The 21,586-nt window shown below is 42.2% G+C and overlaps 1 protein-coding gene across 1 annotated transcript; it reads right to left on the bottom strand.

Annotated features, from left to right (window-relative positions):
* Positions 1 to 2,950: 2,950 nt before the first annotated feature.
* On the bottom strand, positions 2,951 to 21,539 carry LOC136549829 (transcription initiation factor TFIID subunit 2-like). The gene is made up of 25 exons (XM_066541251.1): positions 21,118 to 21,539; positions 19,001 to 19,517; positions 18,762 to 18,913; positions 18,601 to 18,667; positions 18,176 to 18,375; positions 17,912 to 18,065; positions 17,170 to 17,254; positions 16,980 to 17,071; positions 13,674 to 13,799; positions 13,544 to 13,594; positions 12,966 to 13,022; positions 12,397 to 12,494; positions 11,963 to 12,298; positions 11,802 to 11,889; positions 9,905 to 10,030; positions 9,770 to 9,826; positions 8,997 to 9,076; positions 8,840 to 8,882; positions 8,369 to 8,455; positions 8,071 to 8,160; positions 5,586 to 5,644; positions 5,405 to 5,495; positions 5,142 to 5,307; positions 4,888 to 5,071; positions 2,951 to 4,197 (listed from the first exon to the last, which is right to left on the bottom strand). The coding sequence occupies exons 1-25, from the start codon at positions 21,228 to 21,230 to the stop codon at positions 3,159 to 3,161; spliced, it is 4,158 nt and encodes a 1,385-aa protein (XP_066397348.1). The 5' UTR covers positions 21,231 to 21,539; the 3' UTR covers positions 2,951 to 3,158.
* Between the last annotated feature and the right edge of the window lie 47 nt (positions 21,540 to 21,586).

Here is a 21,586-nt window from a genome sequence, read left to right as displayed (position 1 = left end):
TTTTTGTGTTAAACGGGGTAAAATAAAACGGCTTCATCTAGGAAACCCCATAAATCATATTCTCATAGAGGTTTGAGGTGGGATCGAAGCAAAAAAAAAAAAACAATGGCTTTACCCTGCTTCACCTCATCGTGCATTGGTAGTTTTTTTAAAGAACTCTATTTATAGAGTTGTTTTGTTCTATTTTATATAAGAGCATAGGGTGCAGAAGAGACCGAGATGTGAGTAGAAATAAAAAAAAGAATAAAGGCTATGTGTGGCTCCTAGAAAATGGGGTGCCCTCATTTGGGCTCAAAAATTAAAAGTAGTGGAAGCTCTCAAATCCTAAACAGGGCCCTATTTTCCGAAGTTGATCTAAGATGGTCATTTTTTCTGCCCGTTCTCTTGGTTTTTTACCATAATAGCATGCTTCGTATGCTAGGTGCTTAGAGTGTCTCCAAAAGCTTTTTAAAAATCACTTGATAAACAAATGATTGCTTGAATAAAATAAAATTACAGAACTATATTCTTGCCTTCTTCAATACTACTCTGTTCTATTTTTCTGGCGCACACGCATATCAAGATTTAAACTTTAAAACTTTGACCAATAATTAGGCTAATAATTTTTAACTATTATAATATAAACTTTCTATGAATACAAACTTTATATGATTAGATTTGTAATCTAACGCAAATGATTATAAGTTTATAAGCATAAATAATATAATATAACGCAAATGAATGGTCAAAGTGTAATCTAGGAGATCGTGTCATTCTAACTTACGCCAGATAAAATGGAACGGGGGGAGTAGCTTTTAATAGTTAGCTTGCTAAAACTTGAAAATTGGAAGGGGCTAAAACTTGAAAACCGAGTGGAGGGGAAAAAACCATGTAAAAACCACACGAGAGGTGGTGCTTGGACGAATAGCAAGTGCATATCTAAGAAATAGACAGAGAGATTTAACTTATTTAAAAATTTGTTTTTGGACTCCTTTCTTGTTTTGCAAAAAAAAAAGTGAATTAGAGAGTTTTTAAGAAACTTTTGGAGATTCTCTTAGACGTTGATGACCCATCTGTATTCTTCATTTTCTTCTCTCACATCTCAAGGAGCTCCATAAAATAGACTCGTCAAATCCTAGATTATACAAGTGCAGAGGTTGACTAGGGAGTTAAAAAAAATTCTTTATATGATAGCCTGCATTATTTGGTTCAAACCCACCGCCTAGGTTAGCTTGGAGAGGAATTTGTCAATTAATGATCTTTAAAGAGTTCAAAAACAAAACTATTGGATGGTTATCTTTTTACTAGAAAAAAATTAAAGAGTTATTCTAATTCTAATAAGCTCTTGGAGATGCTCTACCTTTTCATGGCATTGCTCTAAATGAAGAAGCCCTCTCGGTTTGAGAGTTTGAGAGCGTCTCCAACAATTTGGTAAACACACTCTTAATCTTGTTTTTTGCATGATTAAAAGAAATCCACTTCAACAATTACTTATCCTAACTCAATTTTTTTTTAGCATGATCCTAACTCAAAATGAAGACATCCACACACAAGATACGTAGACAACCAATACTATTTATTATTTATTGGTGTTGGTGCCCTCTTCTTTCCCCCTTTGCTTCTTTTTTGCTCATCACTCCCCGTCATCTCCAGGTACCACCACTATCGCCGCTTGGAAGTTCGCTGGAATTAGATCTCCAACCACTGTTTTCATATATGATAATACCGAGAGATAGAACACGTATTATGAAGATTCTACTTTGGAGATTCTTGGTGGGTGTGAGTTACGGTAATGGGGATGCGGCCATGCCCTGATGGTCGCCATTGCCTGGAAGGTGTGCCAAAATTGCAGCCACTATTTTTAGATTAAAAATACACTCAAAGATGGAGCTGGTAATAAAGATTTTGTTTTGAAGGTTTTATGTGCGAGATAGGGTGCCAAAGATGGCCAACCTCAGTTGCAAGTTGTGACGGCTCAACATGTACGGAGAAATGGTCCAAATTCAGGTTTTTAGTACTCAACTTTTTAATATGGTAAGATGTTATAACACCGAACAGCCTAAACACCCCAAGTAAAGCCGAAATGACATGGAATCCTATTGGCATTTGGAAAAGCGGTCCTCTTCGCTTGGTTTATAAACCGTACTTTTTCAGCCAATGAACAATATTTTTCTCTCACAACAAATTAGTCAACCGTACTTTCAGCCATGGCTTATCAAACAAGCGAACAGGGCATATGGCCATGTTCGCTTTGCTGAAAAATCATGGCTGAAAGTACCGTTCGCTGATTTGAGAGAAAAAACCATGTTTGTTCGCTGAAATAATACGACTTATAAGACAAGCGAACATGGTCTATTGCAACTTTGTGTGTCGCATTATAGAGGAACAAATGCTCGGTGGATCGAGGAATATACCAGTGCCTTACAAGTCATCGTCAGTAGCTTTCATTATCCTCTAGCTAGATCAATCTAGAATTCAACCCTCATATCTTGTTCTCAGAATATGCAAAGGATTGTACCTTAATCCTCCGATTATAGGGGCAAACAAGGAGCAAGGCTGGCGCGGCTAGCGTCATCAGACAGTTAGTTTTTTGCAGCTGTAAAGTATATCGTGTGATGTGGACGCTGCAACCAGCATTGATCACCTGTTGCAATGCAGAGCAAAGAGAACATAACAGCTGATCAGCACGCACTCAGTAGTGACCTCATCAGCAAAATCTGCGGAAATGACAAAGAACCAGTGTAACAAGCTTAAACATTAGCACTTGCTATGGGATAGAGCACAGCAAAGAGAAAGAATGTTAGCGCAAACTCAGCAGTTAATTCCATCAAGCCTTCTCAAATCTGAAATGAACACATCAACAGCTACAAATTGAGCACAGTGATCCTTCACTTTCAGTTTTAGACCCAGCAAATCGAACAAACACTACGAACCTGTGAGATAACAAGTGCTGAGATGATAAAGCAACAGCAGCACAGAACATGGACTACCCAAGAACTCAGATTTCAATTACCCCAGAAATTACTAGGGCAGAGCAATGTTTTTTTTACGGGATACATCAGCCATTCACGAAAAAACTGGCTACTCATGGTACAACCTACAACATACCCGCATTTTTTTCCTGCTGTACAGTAATCCTTACAAATGGTGGCAGCCTGGCCACAATTCTACAATCTTTTTTAGTTCCCTTCAGGTTTTCTTACCATGGGCTTGACTCTGATCTTTATCCTTGGTTTGGCTGCTGTACGTGCAGCATCTACAGTTGTTTCCTTGCTTGATACCTGAGGTTCAGAGCTCCGAACAGGAGCTGGTTCAGCACTTAGCACTGGAGCTGGTGGCCTTGCAGGCAAAACTTCCTGTGAACCTGAAGGTTTCACTGTTTTCCGCTGTTCAGGGGTAGCTCTTCCTTCACCTTCTAGCTGCTTTCTGGCTAACTCTTTCTCCATTTTCTTCTTCTCCTTCTTAAGTCGCTTTTTCTCTAGATACTCTGCGTCATCTTTCTTATCTCGTTTTTCATCACGTTTCCGCTTTTTATCTTTCTTGTCTTTTTTCTTTCTCTCTTTCGTTTCCACTCCGTTCACAGATTCTGGAGCTTGGTTTCCATCATAGCTGGTGGAGACACCTTCAAGCTGACTGCCAGGCTTGTCTAAAACTTCTGGCGGATTAATGGCAGGAGAGAACTGATCCTTGGGAAGGGCATCCAGCCTTGAATCAGCAGTACACTGTAGCTCCTTGGAAATCTCATGCCTGTCCATTAGCTTAGCATTGCTAACGCTTGCTGACATCCTTGATTCACGGTCATGACATGAGTTCTGTTCCTCAATGTTATGGTTGCTTACATTTAATGGTTCATTTGCTGCCCCAACCATGGGGGCATCCACTGACATTGAACTACATGGACCCAGTTCATTTTCATTTCTTCCACCATGAGAATGGCCTCTGTGGTCAGCATCAGATGCTTTACTGGAAGACACAGTAAGCTTCACCCTAATTTTGACCACATTCCTTCTTTCGCTGCAGTTAGATATATTATCAGCATCTTTAGTGGGTCCGGAGGTAGGTAAGACCTCCCGGACACTAGGAGTGCTAGTGGAAAGTTCCTGAGGCTTTGATGTTTGAGGAATTGAGGAATCAGCTTTAGTGTGCTGATCACTACATATGTCCTTGACCACCGGAGGGGGTGTGACGACCTTTGGAACACCAAATAATGTTGGGGACCTGAATCAAAATGTCAATATGAGAGCAAAATTAGCACAAAATACCAACATTGACTCATGCTTGGCATGGTGGAAGTAAAAAATGGAGAAAATTTATTTTAGTTGGGTCATACGTAACCCAAAATTGAGACTACCTCCGTCTCAAAAAGAATGCAATTCTAGGTGCATTCTTTATTGAAGTATCTAAAGTTTAACCAAATTAGTCAAACTCAAGGTACTTTAACTTGGTAGTGTGCTAGAATTGCATTATTTTCTGGGCGGAGAGAATACTACTGAAATATGTGATTTTCTATCTCCCAAGTACTTTGAATACATGTGTATTGAGGTGGTGGACATTGTCCTTACAGGGTGTATGCTGGAACTGATAAAATCAGTACGAATGTCAAGGATTCAGTTAGCAGAATGATTCCAATCAGGGGGAATGGTTAGCTCAATGGTGGAATACATGTGCTTAAAAATCTTGAGTAGAAAAGCATGCAAGTTCATGTCCCCGTTTTCAAACTGAAATCATTTTTCATTTTGATGTTTGAAATATTTTAATAAAAAGATTGTTAATCATAGCAGTACAATAGTTGAATTAGAAAAAAAAAGCCATGTGTGTGTGTGTGTGTTGATATGCAAAGGTCAATGCAATAACAAGTGATTGATGAAAGAAAATAATGAATACATGTGCAATAACAAATTCGCTAACCTTCCAGCGGCAACTTGCAATATACAGAACACATGATGACGAAGAAATATGTTATTGTATGCTTTTGTGCCAGCAAGCAGATGAAGAAGACCAATTAGAGTTGTCAAATTTATTTGATCATTGGCGTAAGGAACAATACTTGCTTGACATATACGCAAGACATGAACAGCCAACTTTGTTGCTCCTGCAACAGCTTCCATGTCAAAAGATAACAAAGCATACAAAACAAGCTAAAAGTATTCTAGCAATCCAACCTCGCAAAGACTTTTCTTCATCTACATATTTCAAGAACAACAAAAGAGCTGCATCAAGTCCTTTATGGTGTAACTCAAGATCAATAAGAACCCTGCTAGCTTCAATTCGAACTTTCCATGGTTTGTCCATGTCGCGGAAAGGGGCAATCAATTCACAAATGCGGTCCTGCAGTAACGAGAAGTTATGCATGAATGTGATATGCACAATGCAGAGCACAACAGCTTATGGACAAGATGTGGAGAAGAGTGATGGGACTTCTTACAAGACATACAGAAGATGACACCCTCCTTGCTATTCGTGCAAGGGTTCGAATGCAGCTGACAGTCAAGACCCCATTATAACCAGGCATAAAGCTGCACAAAGGTTTTCAGGCCAATTATTACCAACTTTCAGAACAGGATGACATCTAAATAAATAACACATTGTTGGGAAGCTCCACAGACTTGTCAAATTGCAAGAGCCGATCAATTCGCTTGAGAAGGGAGGATAGGAAGCCCATGCCCTGCAGAAAAGCTCGATCTCATTTTGTGTACAATCATAAATGCCTTAAATGAAATTCACGAATGTTAGAGTAACTAGGAATAGTACCACATTGTCTAACCACGTGAGGTGTTAGTCCTATGTACTCTATATAATCAGCCCATGAGGCCCAATGCAATATAACATAATCTCCACCAATTATATTCTCCTTCATGGTATCATTCGCCTAGGTTTAGATCCTAACCCTAGCCGCCGCCGCTTCCGCACCGCGCGCCCCCGGGGAGAAATCGATCTCCGCCGGGGGCAGCGCCACCTCTTTAGGCGCCGGATCCTATTGATCCCGCGCCCTCTTCGTCGTCGTCAAGCGGCAGATCGGGTCTTCTTGCGGCGCGCGCCGCCCTCTCCGCGCTCGCCGTGGAGGATGCTGGGCGTCACCCCATCCCGCGCCGCCGTGGTGGTGGCCCGGGCAGATCGACCCCAACACCGCGCCGCCATGGTGGCGGCCGGCCAATCTGCGTCATCCTCGTGCGACCTCGCGTGACCGCGACCCGCCGTGCGCCCCGCCCCATTCGACTCCGGCAGCTCGTGCCGCGAGCCGGGACGAGCCGCGCTGAGGTGCACTGTTGCCGGGGTACACCTGATCTGTTGCTGCTGTATCTTTTTTGTTTGCCCGATCACTCATCGGGATTGAGTCGCCCATCGCCAGTCGACCTCGTGCATACCTACTCCGGCATCGGAATCGACTTCAATGACATCTACATCTTCGACTGTGCGGCCTGGCCGGGGCAGGCGATGCCGAGGGGACGCCTTCCCGCGTCGCTTCTCGGTCATTCAGTCCGCATGTCTACATCGTCGGTTCGTCATCACCACCATAGATCGGGACGCCTCCGCCGGCTTCTTCCATCGTCACTCCACCTCGCGCGTACTCGGTCCGTACAACCGATTATGCGCGATCCACCTGGCTCCCATGATGTCCATCGCCGAGTACTATGCGCATCGTCTCCGAGCAACAGGGCTGCTGGCTTGCTGCCGTGTCGCCTCGTCGGGCTGCAGCACCGCCGCCCCGTGTGTCCGCTTCGCCGTTGCATCTACATCACCGTCCCCTTGTGCATCGACGACTGTACTGCGCACTCTTTGCTGCGCCATCCGTCTGCACAAGGTCTTCGTCCTGCTGATTGGGTCTTCGTCATCGAGCTGCCGCTACCCGCGCCGTCGCTGAGCCATGCTCGCCGGTCGCACCCCTCGCATCGTCGCTGAGCCCTGCTCGCCGATGCGTCTGCTCTCGCACTGCTTCTTCTTCAGTCCAGCACAACCACGTCGACAACATCACCGTGGTTGGGGCCCTCTACCTTGTACGCCCGGTATTGGCAACACTGACGCGTGCTTTCGTCCCTGATGCGTTGCTGGGACTGGCAAACCCAGCCCACGCCTCGGTGCACAGGTGGCTTGACTGCATCGACTTCGGCATCGACCCTCCCGTTCCTACCCCGTCTGCCTCGACTGCGTCGTCGCCTTTCTTCTACGTCTACGACGGCCTTGACTGCGTTGACTTCGGCATCGCCCCCTTCCACGACGACTGTCTCGACGCGTCTCCGTCATCATCATGGCGCCCCTCGCGCGCCTGCAGCTCTATCGACATGGCAATCCGACCACAACTACGTCGACCTCGGCCATCTTCAACACGGCTTCTTCGACCACGGCTATTGCGCCCTCACGCTCGGCTACCTCGACATCGGCACAAAGGGCTACCGCCTTGCATGAGGACTCATCGGCTTCTTCTCCAGCCACATCATATGCGCCGCATCGACTGTTATGACTGCAGGGGATGTTAGCTTCAGCTTCTTCTCCAATCTCACCATCCGCGGCGCTCCCGCTGTGACTGCGGGGGGATGTTAGAGTAACTAGGAATAGTACCACATTGTCTAACCACGTGAGGTGTTAGTCCTATATACTCTATATAATCAGCCCATGAGGCCTAATGCCATATAACATAATCTCCAGCAATTATATTCTCCTTCAATGAAGAACACTACAAGAGCATCAGGCAGCATAATATCTAAAAGGACATGGGCAGTAAGAACCCAAAAAATATATATGGTTTTATTTACTCCACTTTGACAAGAAGCATTGGGTCAGGACAGGATCCACTCTTATCAGACCAATTGCCTTAACATCATGCAGGCAAGTCACCACTGTAAATTTCCACATTTTGAATGAATAAAGCACTAGCTTTAGACCAGCAAATAGGTGTACAAAACAATTCAGTCTAGTTAACCCCGGAAACTCTATCTTGCACAGACTAGCTTAATTCCATGAAGGCGACCATGTATGTTCATAACTAATCATATCAAATCATTTTGTTCCCACCAAGCATAAACTGATTTGTTGGAATGCATCTAACAATAAATATAGGTCATATTTTACGAGATAATATGCATCCATACAGACCTGCTGGCCAAATTCCAGTTCGCCTATTGCCAGGACCATTGCAGATAGCCAGTACACATCAGAGTAAATATTCCCGTTGTTATCATTGTACTGAAAAAATGGGGCACAAAATATGCAAAACATATTAGCATAAACATTGTAATTTCTGCCTAGGGAATTAGTAAAGCAATGAGCATATACACTTAATGATCATGAATAAAGGAACAATAATTACTCCATAGTCTATAAAAATAAGTAATATGGTTACAGGACCACAGATGACAAGTAAATAAAATGTAAAACAGAAAGCAGCAGCAACCTTCAGTAGCTGAAGAATAAACTCAATGGCTCCTTTTGGGCTATTCTTGTCTGATGATCTAACAAGAGCTACCGCATGGGGGATTGCCTAACAAAAGGAACATACAAAAAAAACTATATCTCATTAGTGCTTGTATGCTACAAACCATAATGCCTTCAGTAACTGAATTACTAGCTCAATCAACTGCAAGACAATCTGGATATGTAAAGGGCTAGTGGTGTCTTGCTAGAAAGTGTAATAACAGCCATTTTATATTTGAATGTCCAAAGAATTCTATAATGGATTATAGAAATGCATTGTAACATTTCCCACCATTCTTATATTACCCAAAAGAGTTGTACATTGTTTTATTCAAATGTGCATATCACAAACTGACACAAACAATTCCTAATACATGAAATGTTGTAATAGTGCTCTATAGATTATTTGGCCATGCGTACTCACATAACAATTCCTACCTCAAAGCATTACCTCAAGAACAAAGTACTCTGGGACATCATGAAAGTCGTTTGGCCTATAAGTAAAACAGAAGGATACTTGAATTGACCTTATTAAGAACAAAAAAAGAGCAATGATACACAACAGCTTGCAACAAGGAAAACAAGTTATGCACGGTGCAGATCTTGACCTGGGCATTCCAATATCTGCATCAAAGCAGCGGCTTTTATAGAACTTAACCAGATGAAGCAACCCAGCTAAATCAGTTGCCTGAATGAAGCAAAATAAACTCATGTAAGATACTTGTGTAAAATAGAATGCATCCAAGCGAGCTAGAAAAGCGGTAAGAAGTAAGATCTACCAAATATCCCACCTTTGTTGTTGAACGGAGTGAAACAAATGCATACAGCACAACATAAAATTTACAAGGCAATGCATGTTAATATGCTTCAGTAATGTCAATCAATGACTTGCTGGAGCAGCAAAAAAAAAAGGTAACAAAATACAAGAACAAGGAGACTTTCCTGACACATTCTTTTCAATTTTATTTATATTGTTATTTTTTTATTATTTCATTTATTCTGTACCACTTCAGATAGAGCTTTTATGTGAAATACTTTCGCATCTGCTTTGTTTCCCTTTGATTTCTGTCACAATACTAAGAATCCACTAGGAAATGCAAAAATTCTTCAAATGAAGGAGGAGCTACTTTGTTGGACAACTCATACCATGAATCTCCTTAAGTAAAACATTTGTCCCAAGCAAGTTCGGTAGGCCCTTTCCGCAAAAGAATAATTCGATACAGAAGATAGTTAACTATTAACAATGCATAAAGTTTTTTTTTATCGAACTAACAATGTGTAAAGTATTGGTTATTCAGATATCTCGAAACCGAAATCTCTCTGAATACATAAAGCAATAAAATATGGCTGACCAAGAGTAGCAAACATTAAAGAAACATACCTCAGATGATGTAACAGCTAGTGCATATGCTGCTTCAATTCTAACTCTCCAGAAGGCCTGATTTAACTAATCAGTTACTGAATAACCTTGAATTATAAGATTTCAATAAGCATTATTTTTGGAAACTTAAAATACCTTTGTGTCATTTAGGAAATTATTGAGGGCATTAATCACAGCAGAAGACAGCTGAGGTAATTTCTCCAGGACAGATATTGCCTGCGATTGAGATATAACATCTTTGTCTTTCTCCAACTGATTGATCTGGCAGTAAACATAAAAAAAAATGAATGAATCAGACAGGGGGGACAAAATGAAGCTGCATTGAGCCCTGTCACACCAAACACCACTGCAGCCCCGCCAACCATGATTTTTTCCTCTCCCCCCCCACCCCAAATCCAATTTGAGGTCTGCCACCAACCCCTTCCAGTGTGAGGAGGGAGAGATGTGCCAATGACTGTCCCTCAGTCAATTTCTTCTCCTTGGTCCCTCCCCTCCCTTTGGCTAGGCTTCAGGGAAGCCTTGCCCCCGCGAGTGTGCCTCATCACCTAGACGATGACTAGGTAACACCTTAAGAACACTGGATGTGATACGAATCAAAGGCTGTACAAGTGACGCATCAACTCTGAATCTCTAATAGTAGTCATGAGACAAGCTCAGGAATGTATCACAATACTTTCCAGAAGTAGGTATTAAGATTAAGATTCAAGTCTCAAAGAGACTGAGTTAGAGGGTGTTTGGGAGTTACCATGGCATCCTAGATGAGGTGGTGCATCATGAGTTCGTTCCATGAATTTTGGTGGATTTCTCCATTCCTCGTGCTTATACTAATAATAACTGCTTATGAGGGTGAGGTCGGTTGTGGATCAACCCATGCTATTCTACAAACCAAACCAAACCAAAAGGTGAAGAGTGGTGGAGCTGAATGAGAGCATCCCTGACAGACATTTATGGAGGCTTTCCTCTTCAGGCCAGTACACAGCAATGAGCGCCTACAACGCCCTGTTTTATGGAGCCATCTCTTTTGAACCCTTTGAGAGAACTTGGAAAACTTGGGCGCCCCCAAAATGCAGATTTTTTATGTGGTTAGTGGCCCATAACAGGTGCTGGACTGCAGACAGGTTAGCAAAGAGGGGCCTCCCTCATCCAGAAATGTGTCCTGTGTGACCAGCTTGAGGAAGATCTTCATCACCTTCTTGTAGGCTGTGTTTTTTCAAGAATATTTTGGTTCTCCTTCCTCTCTCATTTTGGTGCTGCAACCCTTGCTCCAACACCTGCTGATCAGAATTTTGATGATTGGTGGAGAAAGATTGATGGTGCTGTTCAAGGTGATCTAAGAAGGGGTCTGAATTCTCTGGTCATCCTAGGAGCCTGGAGCATTTGGCGACACAGAAATGACTGTCTTTTCAATGGAGCAGTCCCAAATGTTAACTCGGTCCTGTACCTGGCCAAGGAGGAGGCTGCTTGGTGGAGTGTGGCAGGGGCTACGGGGATTTCCCTAATCTCTGCCCGAAACTGCAACTTAGGTTTCTGCAGGGGGTGGGGGGGTTCGTGGTCGTCCTTGTAACTCTTTTCCGGTGATTTAGCTTCTATGGTCTAGTGGGTGTGTGTGGGTGTTTGTGGGTTTCAGTCTCTGTAAGACTATTTCTTTTCTTCTACTAATATAATGATACGCAGCTCTCCTGCAGTGTTCGAGAAAAAAAAACGAGATGGATTAGCCTATTCCTTAAACCAAACACCCCCTCAGTGTTCCTGACGTCTAGAAAATTATTTATATACAAGAACATCTTATAACTGGATCTTCATTACCAAAATTTGGTACATTATCAAAGTAAGTAGAGTAGGGGAGAACTTTTCTCCTGGTCAAACGTCTTAAACCACCAAGACTGACTTAGCAGAAATTATTCAGCATCAACTTACTCCATGTGTCCAACACCATCTTCAGTAATAAGTATCAATTTCATGCAGATGATAACACAGGACTGTTGCCAGTCAATAAAAAATTAGGTTTATATGGTAAGTTGGTAACACCCACCCACATCTGAACTGGCTGGTGAAAATGGATCTCAGCAAGATATTCCATCTCCGGGTCTACTCTAATCCACAACAAAGGTGAATCCACGCTGCACATGTCAGCAATGTAAGTGAGATATAAAATAAATGGTAAAAATGAATAAAAGGCAAGTGGAAATATACCTTGTGCGGTTCTCTTGAGTAGAGGCATCTATGTTGTCATCAGAACCATCAAGTTTTGTGTTCTTTTTTGATTTCCAAACGCGCTTTGCTGCTAGTCTGGAATGACACTGTATTTCCACCACCTGTAAAGCTTCACCAGCCATTGGCAGAACTGGATGATCATACGCCCCATCAGTCTCATGAACGCGTACACTCATCATTCCTGGCCATCCAGCATCGCCTTCTCTAGGGTCACCGTTGGTGTGACTACCAGGATCTGGTGTAGCTTTTGCTGTGCAACCCCTTGAAACGGCTAATTCAATCATATTCCGTTTTTTGCTATATGAGATTCCCAATCTTCCAAGCAGAATGATTATGATATTAAGTACAAGGAGATAATGAATAAAAGAATGTCAAAACTTGGATACATGCAAACAACAAATAATTTCTTTTACCTCATAATTGGACATCCACAAGATTCAACCCACCGTGGAAAGAATTCTTTCAGGAATGGGCGTTCGAGGTTACCGACCTTATTTGCAAGGTGCCTGAACTGAATAAGAGGAAGTAAAACAATAACAATTCTGCATCAATTTTACAGATAATCATATTACATTTGTTTTGTTCAACAGTATAAATAGTTAATATAACAGAGTGCATAAACACCACATTAGTACACAACAATGTAACTGAGGGAAATAAAGGACCCTATATTTCTTAATTGAAGATTATCTATACATAGATTAACACTGTCATAAGTAACACCACATACCACATCCATCAGCATAGGCTAATACTATGCTAGTGCTCAGTACAACTTAAAAGCAGCTCTAGCCCACGATACAAACTCTACCTCGATTACAAATGAAAGTTACTTTATCCCTACAAACATTTTAGGGAAATAGGGAATATAATTGTGGGGGCACTCATCTCATCCTATTCTACCCTTATACTAAATTAATATTCATATAGACTCAAGGCTAACAAAAGGTGGAGGGATGGAAAAGCTGGCAATTTGTTATACCTCTTTCGTACTAAGTGTTCTAGAGGCACGATTTGGAGCCACTATCACCTGCAAAATCTGAAATTGGGAACAATTGAAGCCTATCAGAAGTAATATATATATATAGATAATCTTCAATTACGAAATAACCAGGTACAAAAAACAGCCAATAGGTAGTTTGCTCCTACCTAGATATTATCTAGAATTTTCAACTATGGATATAGATGAAAAAAAGGGATGATTAGTATCTGAAACACAGTAACTCCTTTTTTTCCCTCGAATACGCAGGAGAGCTGCGTACCTTTGTATTAAGAGAGGAAAAAACGGCCCCGTACAAAGATCACCACCTCACTCCGGGCCAAGCCGTGAGGGGTGAGAAAAAACAAGTTAGGGAACTAACTAGAAGAGAGAAAAAAAAATACTCTGAGCCTAGACCGAAAAGGACAAGCAAGAAACACATACACACACACACTGCAGTAACTCCTATCATGAATAGTCCTGTACTTGTACGCATCGATTCAGTTGCTTAGTCAAAGTGTTGCAATGATGTAGATATAAGTTATCTATAGAACAAATAGCTGTATCAAAGATGAAAATACCTTCCGAAAGGAGTCTGGCCCCATCTGCTTCTCCAACATTTGAAGAACAAGCTACCTGTTCAAAATTCAAGAGAAAAAAATGAGAGAAGAATATATATAGACCAGTGTACTTGAAATGCTCAAAACTTACAGCTTTCAACGATCGAACTTTCCCATATGAACCGATTGTTTGAGTTCCATATAAATCACTTGAAGCAGCAGTAGAGCTCAAAGCAGTTGCACCACTAACATCAGACTCACATACTGTGCAGTTAGCCTATTACAAATACAAAAGAATAGTGATATTCAATTCTTATAAAAATAATAATGATATTCAATGATCTAGTTAATGAATGTATATATGCATGGCAGAAGGAATTATTGCTACATGAAAACCACAAATTGATACGCAATCCTCAATAAACCTATGATAAGGTGGTGTTTGGATTCACCATTGGAATGGGATATGGTAGAGTTCTAGCAAATGGACTACTCGAATTGTGATAAGGATATGTATTTGTCGTCCATTCCTTTTGTGTGGATGATCAGTAAGGGATTGGGATGAGTATCTAAAAGACAAAAATACCCCTTTTGGTAAGCAATAAGTAGTACACCCCCATCAAGATCTCAACTACTCTCATCCAAGTTCTCTATACACAAATTAAAACTCACTATCCACCCACAGAAGCAGCACTGGGCCTATGCAGCCTTGAGCATGACTTAATGCAGGCATAAGCGCAGGAGCCAGCAGGCCATGCTGCACGAGCCGCAGCAAGGTCAACTGTGGGAGCGGTGGCAGACAGCATGTGATCAACGGAACCGGACAGTAGCTGCAGCAGGCATTGAAGGAGGGCGATCCTCAATGATACCCAAACCTGGCAGCGGTGGGATCCAATGAAGCAGTGTGCCCAATGATAACCAAACCTTATGGAGATGGGCAGTGTGCTACTTCCTGCACAAGACAAAGTGGGCTGCGTTCTACAACAAGCGCAGGAGCACATCAAGTGGTGGTGTGCAGTGGGTGTCATCATGAGCTCGGGTGGAGGGGTAAGTTCACACCCAGCTCCCATAACCTGCCTCTACAACTGGTTTTAGATAGGTGGGATAAGTCTTATTACCCTATGCTACAGTATATCTCATTCCCAGTAGCAAAACATGGGTTTAGATCATTTGTCATTTAACCCACCCCCTTGTATCCTGTCCCCACCCACCATTTCCCACTATCCAAATGACACCTGAATGTTTTTCCCTTCTGACCAATATGTAATTGAAGAGCACGCATGAAACCTACCTCAAGAACTATCTGGTCCAAATGCTACTTAAATATCAATTATTAACATAACAATGGCATCACAAAGATCATTACCTTCATAGCACCTTTTGCATTATTAAAATATACCCCTCCGTCCCAAAATATAAGGCATGATTTGACTTGGTGTGATCTTAAAGATCACACTTTGACTATTAGTTCTAATTTGTGGCAACAAAAGTATGACCATTAGAAAGTATTTCTAAATACAAATCCAATGTAACCATTTTTGTATTATAAAGTTTTTATGTGATTAGACTAATTGTTGGAAGCGATTATGCAAAACTTAGGCTCCAACCAAATGCAAGGCGTTCTTATGGCTAGCAGGGTGTACCCAGTGCAGAGAGCTCCCGCTCTGTGCGGGGTCTGGGGAAGGGTGTCAGTGGCAAGCCTTACCCTCGCCTGTGCAATGCGAGGAGACCGCGACTCGAACCCGGGACCTTCCGGTCACAGGCGGTAAGACTCTACCGCTTGCACCAGGCCCGCCCTTCTTCTTATGGCTAGCAGTCCAGAACATATGCTGGACTGCAGGTTGCCTAGCGCAAGTGTTGAAATATAAAATGAATTGCCCACATTCCCCATAACTTAAGCTTTTGGGTTAAACTGGTCAGTGCATGAGCAAGAAGTCTCGAGTTCGAATCTTGATTAAATTAAATGAAATAATTGCTGCCTACTCCTATTCCACATAGGGAGCCTCAATGTGAGGGGGTTTCTTGAAATATAAAGTGAATTGCCCACCTTCCCCATCAGCTTAAGCTTTTGGTTTGAACTTGTAACTACATGCAACTCAATAAAAAGAAAACTCAACCTACGGGGGTAAGACAGCCCCCAAACATTGCATTAACAAGAAAACCTTCCCACACAGTGACACCCTAGCCCATGTGAGAACAACCGCGACCGGGGCCAGGCCTTAGACCTATGCTTTGGCGTGGGACAAACGAGGGCATTTTTTTAAGGAAAAAGTCAACATAACCCCCTGACATATTGAGGGTGGTCTACGTAACCCCCTGAACTACAAAACCAGGTATTGTAAACATTAAACTTTGTAAAACTGGACAAATAACCCCCTAGAGTGGTTTTGGCATCCAGTTTTGCCTACGTGGCATTCTAACCTGGCCACCGAAGGACTGCCGCAGCCGCAGCCACCCGCCGCCCCTGAAAGCAGCTGCCGCGCATCGCAGCTGGCTGCCGCCGCAAAGCAAGATGGGCAGCCGCTGGCTGCCGCAAGATGCTCCGCTGCCGCTGGCCTCTCACGGTCCCGCCCAGAAACGAAAAAATTGCGATTTTTTTCCCTCCCGCACGCTGCCAAGAGTCCTAGAGGCCACGTCATCAAAGTAGACAGCGTGGAGCGCTGACATATGCAAAACCACCTAGCAAAACCACTCAGGGGGTTATTTGTCCGGTTTTACAAAGTTTCATGTGTAAAATACCTGGTTTTATAGTTTAGGGGGTTATGTAGACCACCCTCAATACGTCAGGGGGTTATGTAGACTTTTTCCTTTTTTTTAACCCCAGCCTGAAATTCGCTCCCACGAGGAGTTGAACCCACGACCTGAGAAATGCTACTCAAGCCACCTACTAGAGGTCCTTTCGCTGCAATTCAATAAATGGGGACTCCCACATCTAGAGAAGTGTGTTGTCAGATCAAGAAGAGGAAACGGTGCAGCGCATCCTAAATGTTTGTGTATTTGCTTGGCAGTTAGAAAGCTCCAAAAATTATTTGCTAGTCATGTGTAGGGTGACTGGGTGAGGCCTTATTATGATTTAACAAGCGATTATTCTCAAAACTGTATTTTTTTTTTCTTGAATGGCGCAGGAGAGCTGCATGTCATCTCATGCTTATCAACCTCGTTTTACCTCTACATGAGGTTGGGAGGTTGCTTTGTACAGGGGAGGTTGCTTTGTACAGGGCTCTTTCCCCATTCTCTCTCTATAGGACAAAGACACACAGCTCTCCTGCGTGAAAAAAAACTAAAATGATAAACAAATCTAAATGATCCCATTGAATCTCATGCCAAATCGTTATGGTAAATCCAAATGGCCATAGAATAAGTTATTCTATAGACGTGCTATTCAAAATATCCGTATAATTGATCATTCAGCGATAACAAGAATCAGAGTAACATATGCTTTTGGTAAAAGACGAACCTTGAAACGCCTATAACGTGCTTCGTTATTCCCAAGGTAACGCTTGATAAACAACTCAGTTAGAAAACCAGCCAAACCATCCAACAGCCATTCTGTTCATGCAGGAAATTGTTTGGCAACAGTGTTTTACCTATGTAATAATAAGTAATAGTGTAATACCTACATGAATGAACAGCTAGAGATGAATTACCGTCATTGGGCTCCTCTGCACTTGTGTATATTCCAAACCATTGCTTTGCAAGGGCATAAGCCAGTTTGATTCTTGTGCCAATTATCTGAACTATTTTACATGTTAGCCAGTGCAAGTTATGAAGAAAAACATAATTCCTGACTATAATGGAATACAGGTACACAAAGCATTACCAAGAGCCACTAATTAAGGGGATACAAAGAAGCAAGGTTAATGCCTAGTAGAAAGCGTTACCAAGCCACTAGTTAAGGGGATACAAAGAAGCAAGGTAAATGCCTAGTAAGAAAAAGTAAAAGTAATAGCAGATCATGATTCAGGCACATGGATTGCAGATTTTCATGCATTCCTATCCCAAGGATGACAGCAAAAATACAAAATACAAGGCATGCAAACATGCAGAAGTATTTGACATATTCCAAACATATTTACAGTATCTGCTGGAGGTACCAAACTAATTGATCAAGTTAACAAGCATGTAGTGTCATACAGGCATCTACAGCAGAATCTAACTTAGTTAAAACAAAAATACTGGAGTAGAATTACTGATGCTAAATGCTCTCAGTGGGCAAGGGGAGCTCAAAAACAACAGCTAACAAGAAAAATAGTTAAATAGAGAATTACCACAATTGATAAGCACATGCTATAGCAGCGACACATTCGCATCTCGTGAAAAAGTATGGCGTCAAATTTTTTGGTCAACCTCAAAGGGGGCGGGGGAGTAAAGTAAGAGAAACACACGCACCTGATCTATAACCTTCTCATCATGCAAGATATCAGAACTGAAGATGCACGTGGAGGCTCCTAAGCTTGCTGGTAATACAGTCATTTCAGATGGAAGAAAAATCTGCTTGTATAAACCTAAGGGAAATGGTGCAGCAAGATAGTCTTCATAACACCTACAAACAAAACGCAAATTTCAGAAATCAATCAAAAAAAGAAGCTTATTCAGATACTAATAAAACCAACACAAACTAAGCACTTTTCACAAAAAATGATTGATCAGCACCTGTATGCATCGTGGAAACATGCAATAGTGTTCTGAAGCTTTGCCAAAGCAGGGGATAAACAGATGTGTGAGACATTTATGTCATTTTGGTCAGGGAGAACTTCAAGCGGACCAACAACCAAGGATATCCACTGTGCACTAACTGGAGTGTTCAATTTATACACATAAGTTTTTTTTGAAGGATCTTCCTTACTTAAGACCTGCATGATGTAGCACAAGCAGAATGTGAAAGAGAAAGACCTTCCAAGATCAGGAAACAGTACAAAAAGAGAACATCATGTAACATTTACACACAGAAAAACGAACTGTAATACCAAGTGCATTAAAGCTAAAAGAGCCTCCTTGTTACTTCACAAAAGTCAGTTCTTCCAAAACAAGGAATTTAATATTCTCTCTAGACCTCTTGATCAAGATTGAACGCATACCTGGTAAAGCAAGTCACCATTGCTGACAGCGATGAAATCTGTGCTAACTGTAAATTCTAGGTCAAATCTGGGCATAACATGGTATAAAGAGAATTATTAACATGCGAAGGCAAATATTATACCAGGATTTACAAAAGCAGGAAAGAATAAATTTAACTTACGGACAGCGTTGTGTGGAACTATCAACACAAGGAAACCAACAGTGTGCCCGCCTTATCTGACTACTGCTATGCATGACATTGCCAACGAAGTGAATGCCAGTTTCAGCCTTCTCCAAAATATAATCTATGTGAACCAGTTTTATGTTCTTCACCTATAATATGTTAACGAAAGTATCATGTCTGCGCATGTCTAATAATACATAAATAGCTGATAAATTATGTGTACACATTCCTTCTACCTTTTCATTTTCAGACTCATTTCCATTTTCCTTGCTCTTCTCATTTCCATTTTCCTCTTCCTTTTCCTTTTCTTTTTCTTTTCCTTCTTCCACTGCAGAATTTTCTATTCCCTCTTCCACTGCAGAACCATTGCAGCCATTAACAATTTGATCATAGGAAGTTTGAACGGGCTTTCCACCATGTTGTTCAAGCCTTCCACTATTTTCTTCATGCTTTTCACTGTTTTCATCTAACTGCTGCTCAGTCATTGACTTGACTGATCTCTCAGATGACACAATAAGATTTGGTGTAGCTTCTCGATTTAGAGACGAAGTATACGTTGAACATGCAGCATCAGCAGCAGTCTTCAAACATGATATTGAAGACCAATTAGGTTGATCACTTTCATTTTTCCAATGAGGGGAATAGTCAAACTCAACAGTTTCACCATCCACCAGAATGCTCCTGATCGTCATATTGTCAGCATGTAGAGCAAATGTGTCGTTTTCAGCTAGAAGAACTTTTATCTCAGTGTACCTTAATGAATGGACCAAAAACAAGTTGTCAGCCTCCCCCAGTCATATTGTCAGCACATAGAGTAAAGTTCATCCAGACTGGTCTCTAATAATCATTTTAGTGGTCCTATACACTTTGTATTGTTAAAAAAACAGACATCAATGAGTAACACAGCAAAAAGTAACCACATCATCGAACGAAATGCAGAAGGCATGTATATGTTCTCACATGTTGTTACTTTGTACATAGCTTAAATGCAATTCACCAAAAGAACAGGTTGCTTCCAATCCAATTTGTGTAGTTGGCATCCTTTGCCCCATTAACTAAAGAGCATAATGCAATGGAAAAGTGGAAAGTGCATTCAAATGTTGAATCTAGCAGAATAACTTAAACTGCAACTTGCCTGGGAGAATAATGACAACTATAATGACTTGCCAACAGTGTCAAGCTACTATGATACACACAGGCCAACACTTGAAGTTATCAAAGGCTACAACCGCAAACAAAGGTTGCAATTTCCACCAGCTCCTTTACTAAATTCACTAATATTGTCTTAACAAGAACTACAAGGAATTATACTCACTTTTCTGACAAGTGACAAATAATAAATACAAATATGTATATATTTTCAAAAAATTCTACATTAGATTACTCAAATCAAATGAACTAATTTCAAATGGAGAAAGCTAAAGATACCTTCTGTCTGTTTTTTTTTTTTTTTGGGGGGGGAGGAAAACCTACCTTCTGTTAACACAGTGAAAACAAAGCACTACTACTTCAAAAAAAATCTAGCGTTTACAAAAAGGCCTGAATTCACAAGGATTTAGCATACTACAGTGTCTATCAAATGTAGCACAGCAGCAAGTCAAATGCGTCCCAGTCAGGTTTCAAAAAATAATTTAAGGTTTGATTTACAAAAAATGCAGCTCATTGTTTAGCATGATGGCAACAGAGACAGCTCATGGTTTACACAATGATAAATTGGCTCTTTCAGCACAGCATCCCAGTAATTTGCGCCCTCTATTACAGGAATCCAGTAAACATAGGGCAGATCAATTACTAAGGCAGAACCATCATAACACAAAGCATCATAATGTGCATGGTTAAATCAGCTTACAACGAAGCTTCACAGAAATTCAAACCTCGCAGGCAACTAATTGTTGCACAGGTACAAACAGTTAATAATGCAATTAATAGAATTTGAAAATACGATACAGCCCAAAATGAGTTGCCAAGCACAAGTCGACGACCAAAGCTTCACCAGACATTATTAAGTAATCACATTGTACAGCTCACTACTCAGGCAGTAGCATCAACTTCAGTCAGTACCCAGCAATGACATTGCACTATCAAATCCGATAACTGATTAACAGCAAACAAATTGAGTCATATGTCTTACAAATCAGACAAAGCATTTTAACTCCAACACACAAAGCGCAAACGCTCGCAGCATAAACGCCCTGCTCCACCTCGAGCTCCAAACCCTAATCATCGCGCCTCAACCCATCGCCCGCTAAACAGCGCAGAAAAACTGCTAAACCCGCACAAAAGGTCATGGCGCGCGCACCAGGGGAGAGGATCGCAGCTACTTCGGCACAGTTAAAGCTGCGGCGCGGCTCACCCGTAGATCAGCTGGTTCTCCATGTCGATGGAGAGGCAGAGCTTCTGGTGGAGCACGGTGGCGCCTCCGCCTGCACCGCCACCGTCACCCTTCTGCTTCCTCGCCTTCGCCATCCCTGGAGCTCCTCCACGCTCCTCTTCCTCCCGCGCTAGGGTTTGAAAGCTTCTAGAAGGGGTTGGTCGGAGACCTGTGGGGCTGAGTGAGGCGTGGTGGTGTCGCGGTACGCCACGTCATCCCGAGGCTGGGCTCTGCGACGCGAGAGGAGGAGCCGTGGCCAGTTTATAGGACCGGGTGGACGAGCGCTCGCCGGCGCTCTAGCCCGTCGCGGCTGAGATCTTTCGCCGCCCCGGTGAAGGGCGTTAGCATGGACCCGGTGCACGGGTTGCGGTGGGGGACGGGAGCCTCGGCGCGCGTGAATACCTGACTGGTGGGGCTGTGTCTTTGCGGTCTATGGGACTGGGTTTATCGA

Source organism: Miscanthus floridulus, chromosome 4, assembly GCF_019320115.1.
Source record: "Miscanthus floridulus cultivar M001 chromosome 4, ASM1932011v1, whole genome shotgun sequence".
In the NCBI taxonomy this organism is placed as follows: Eukaryota; Viridiplantae; Streptophyta; class Magnoliopsida; order Poales; family Poaceae; genus Miscanthus; species Miscanthus floridulus.
Note: the sequence above shows the minus strand (reverse complement) of the source record. Positions and strands in the feature narration are given on the sequence as shown.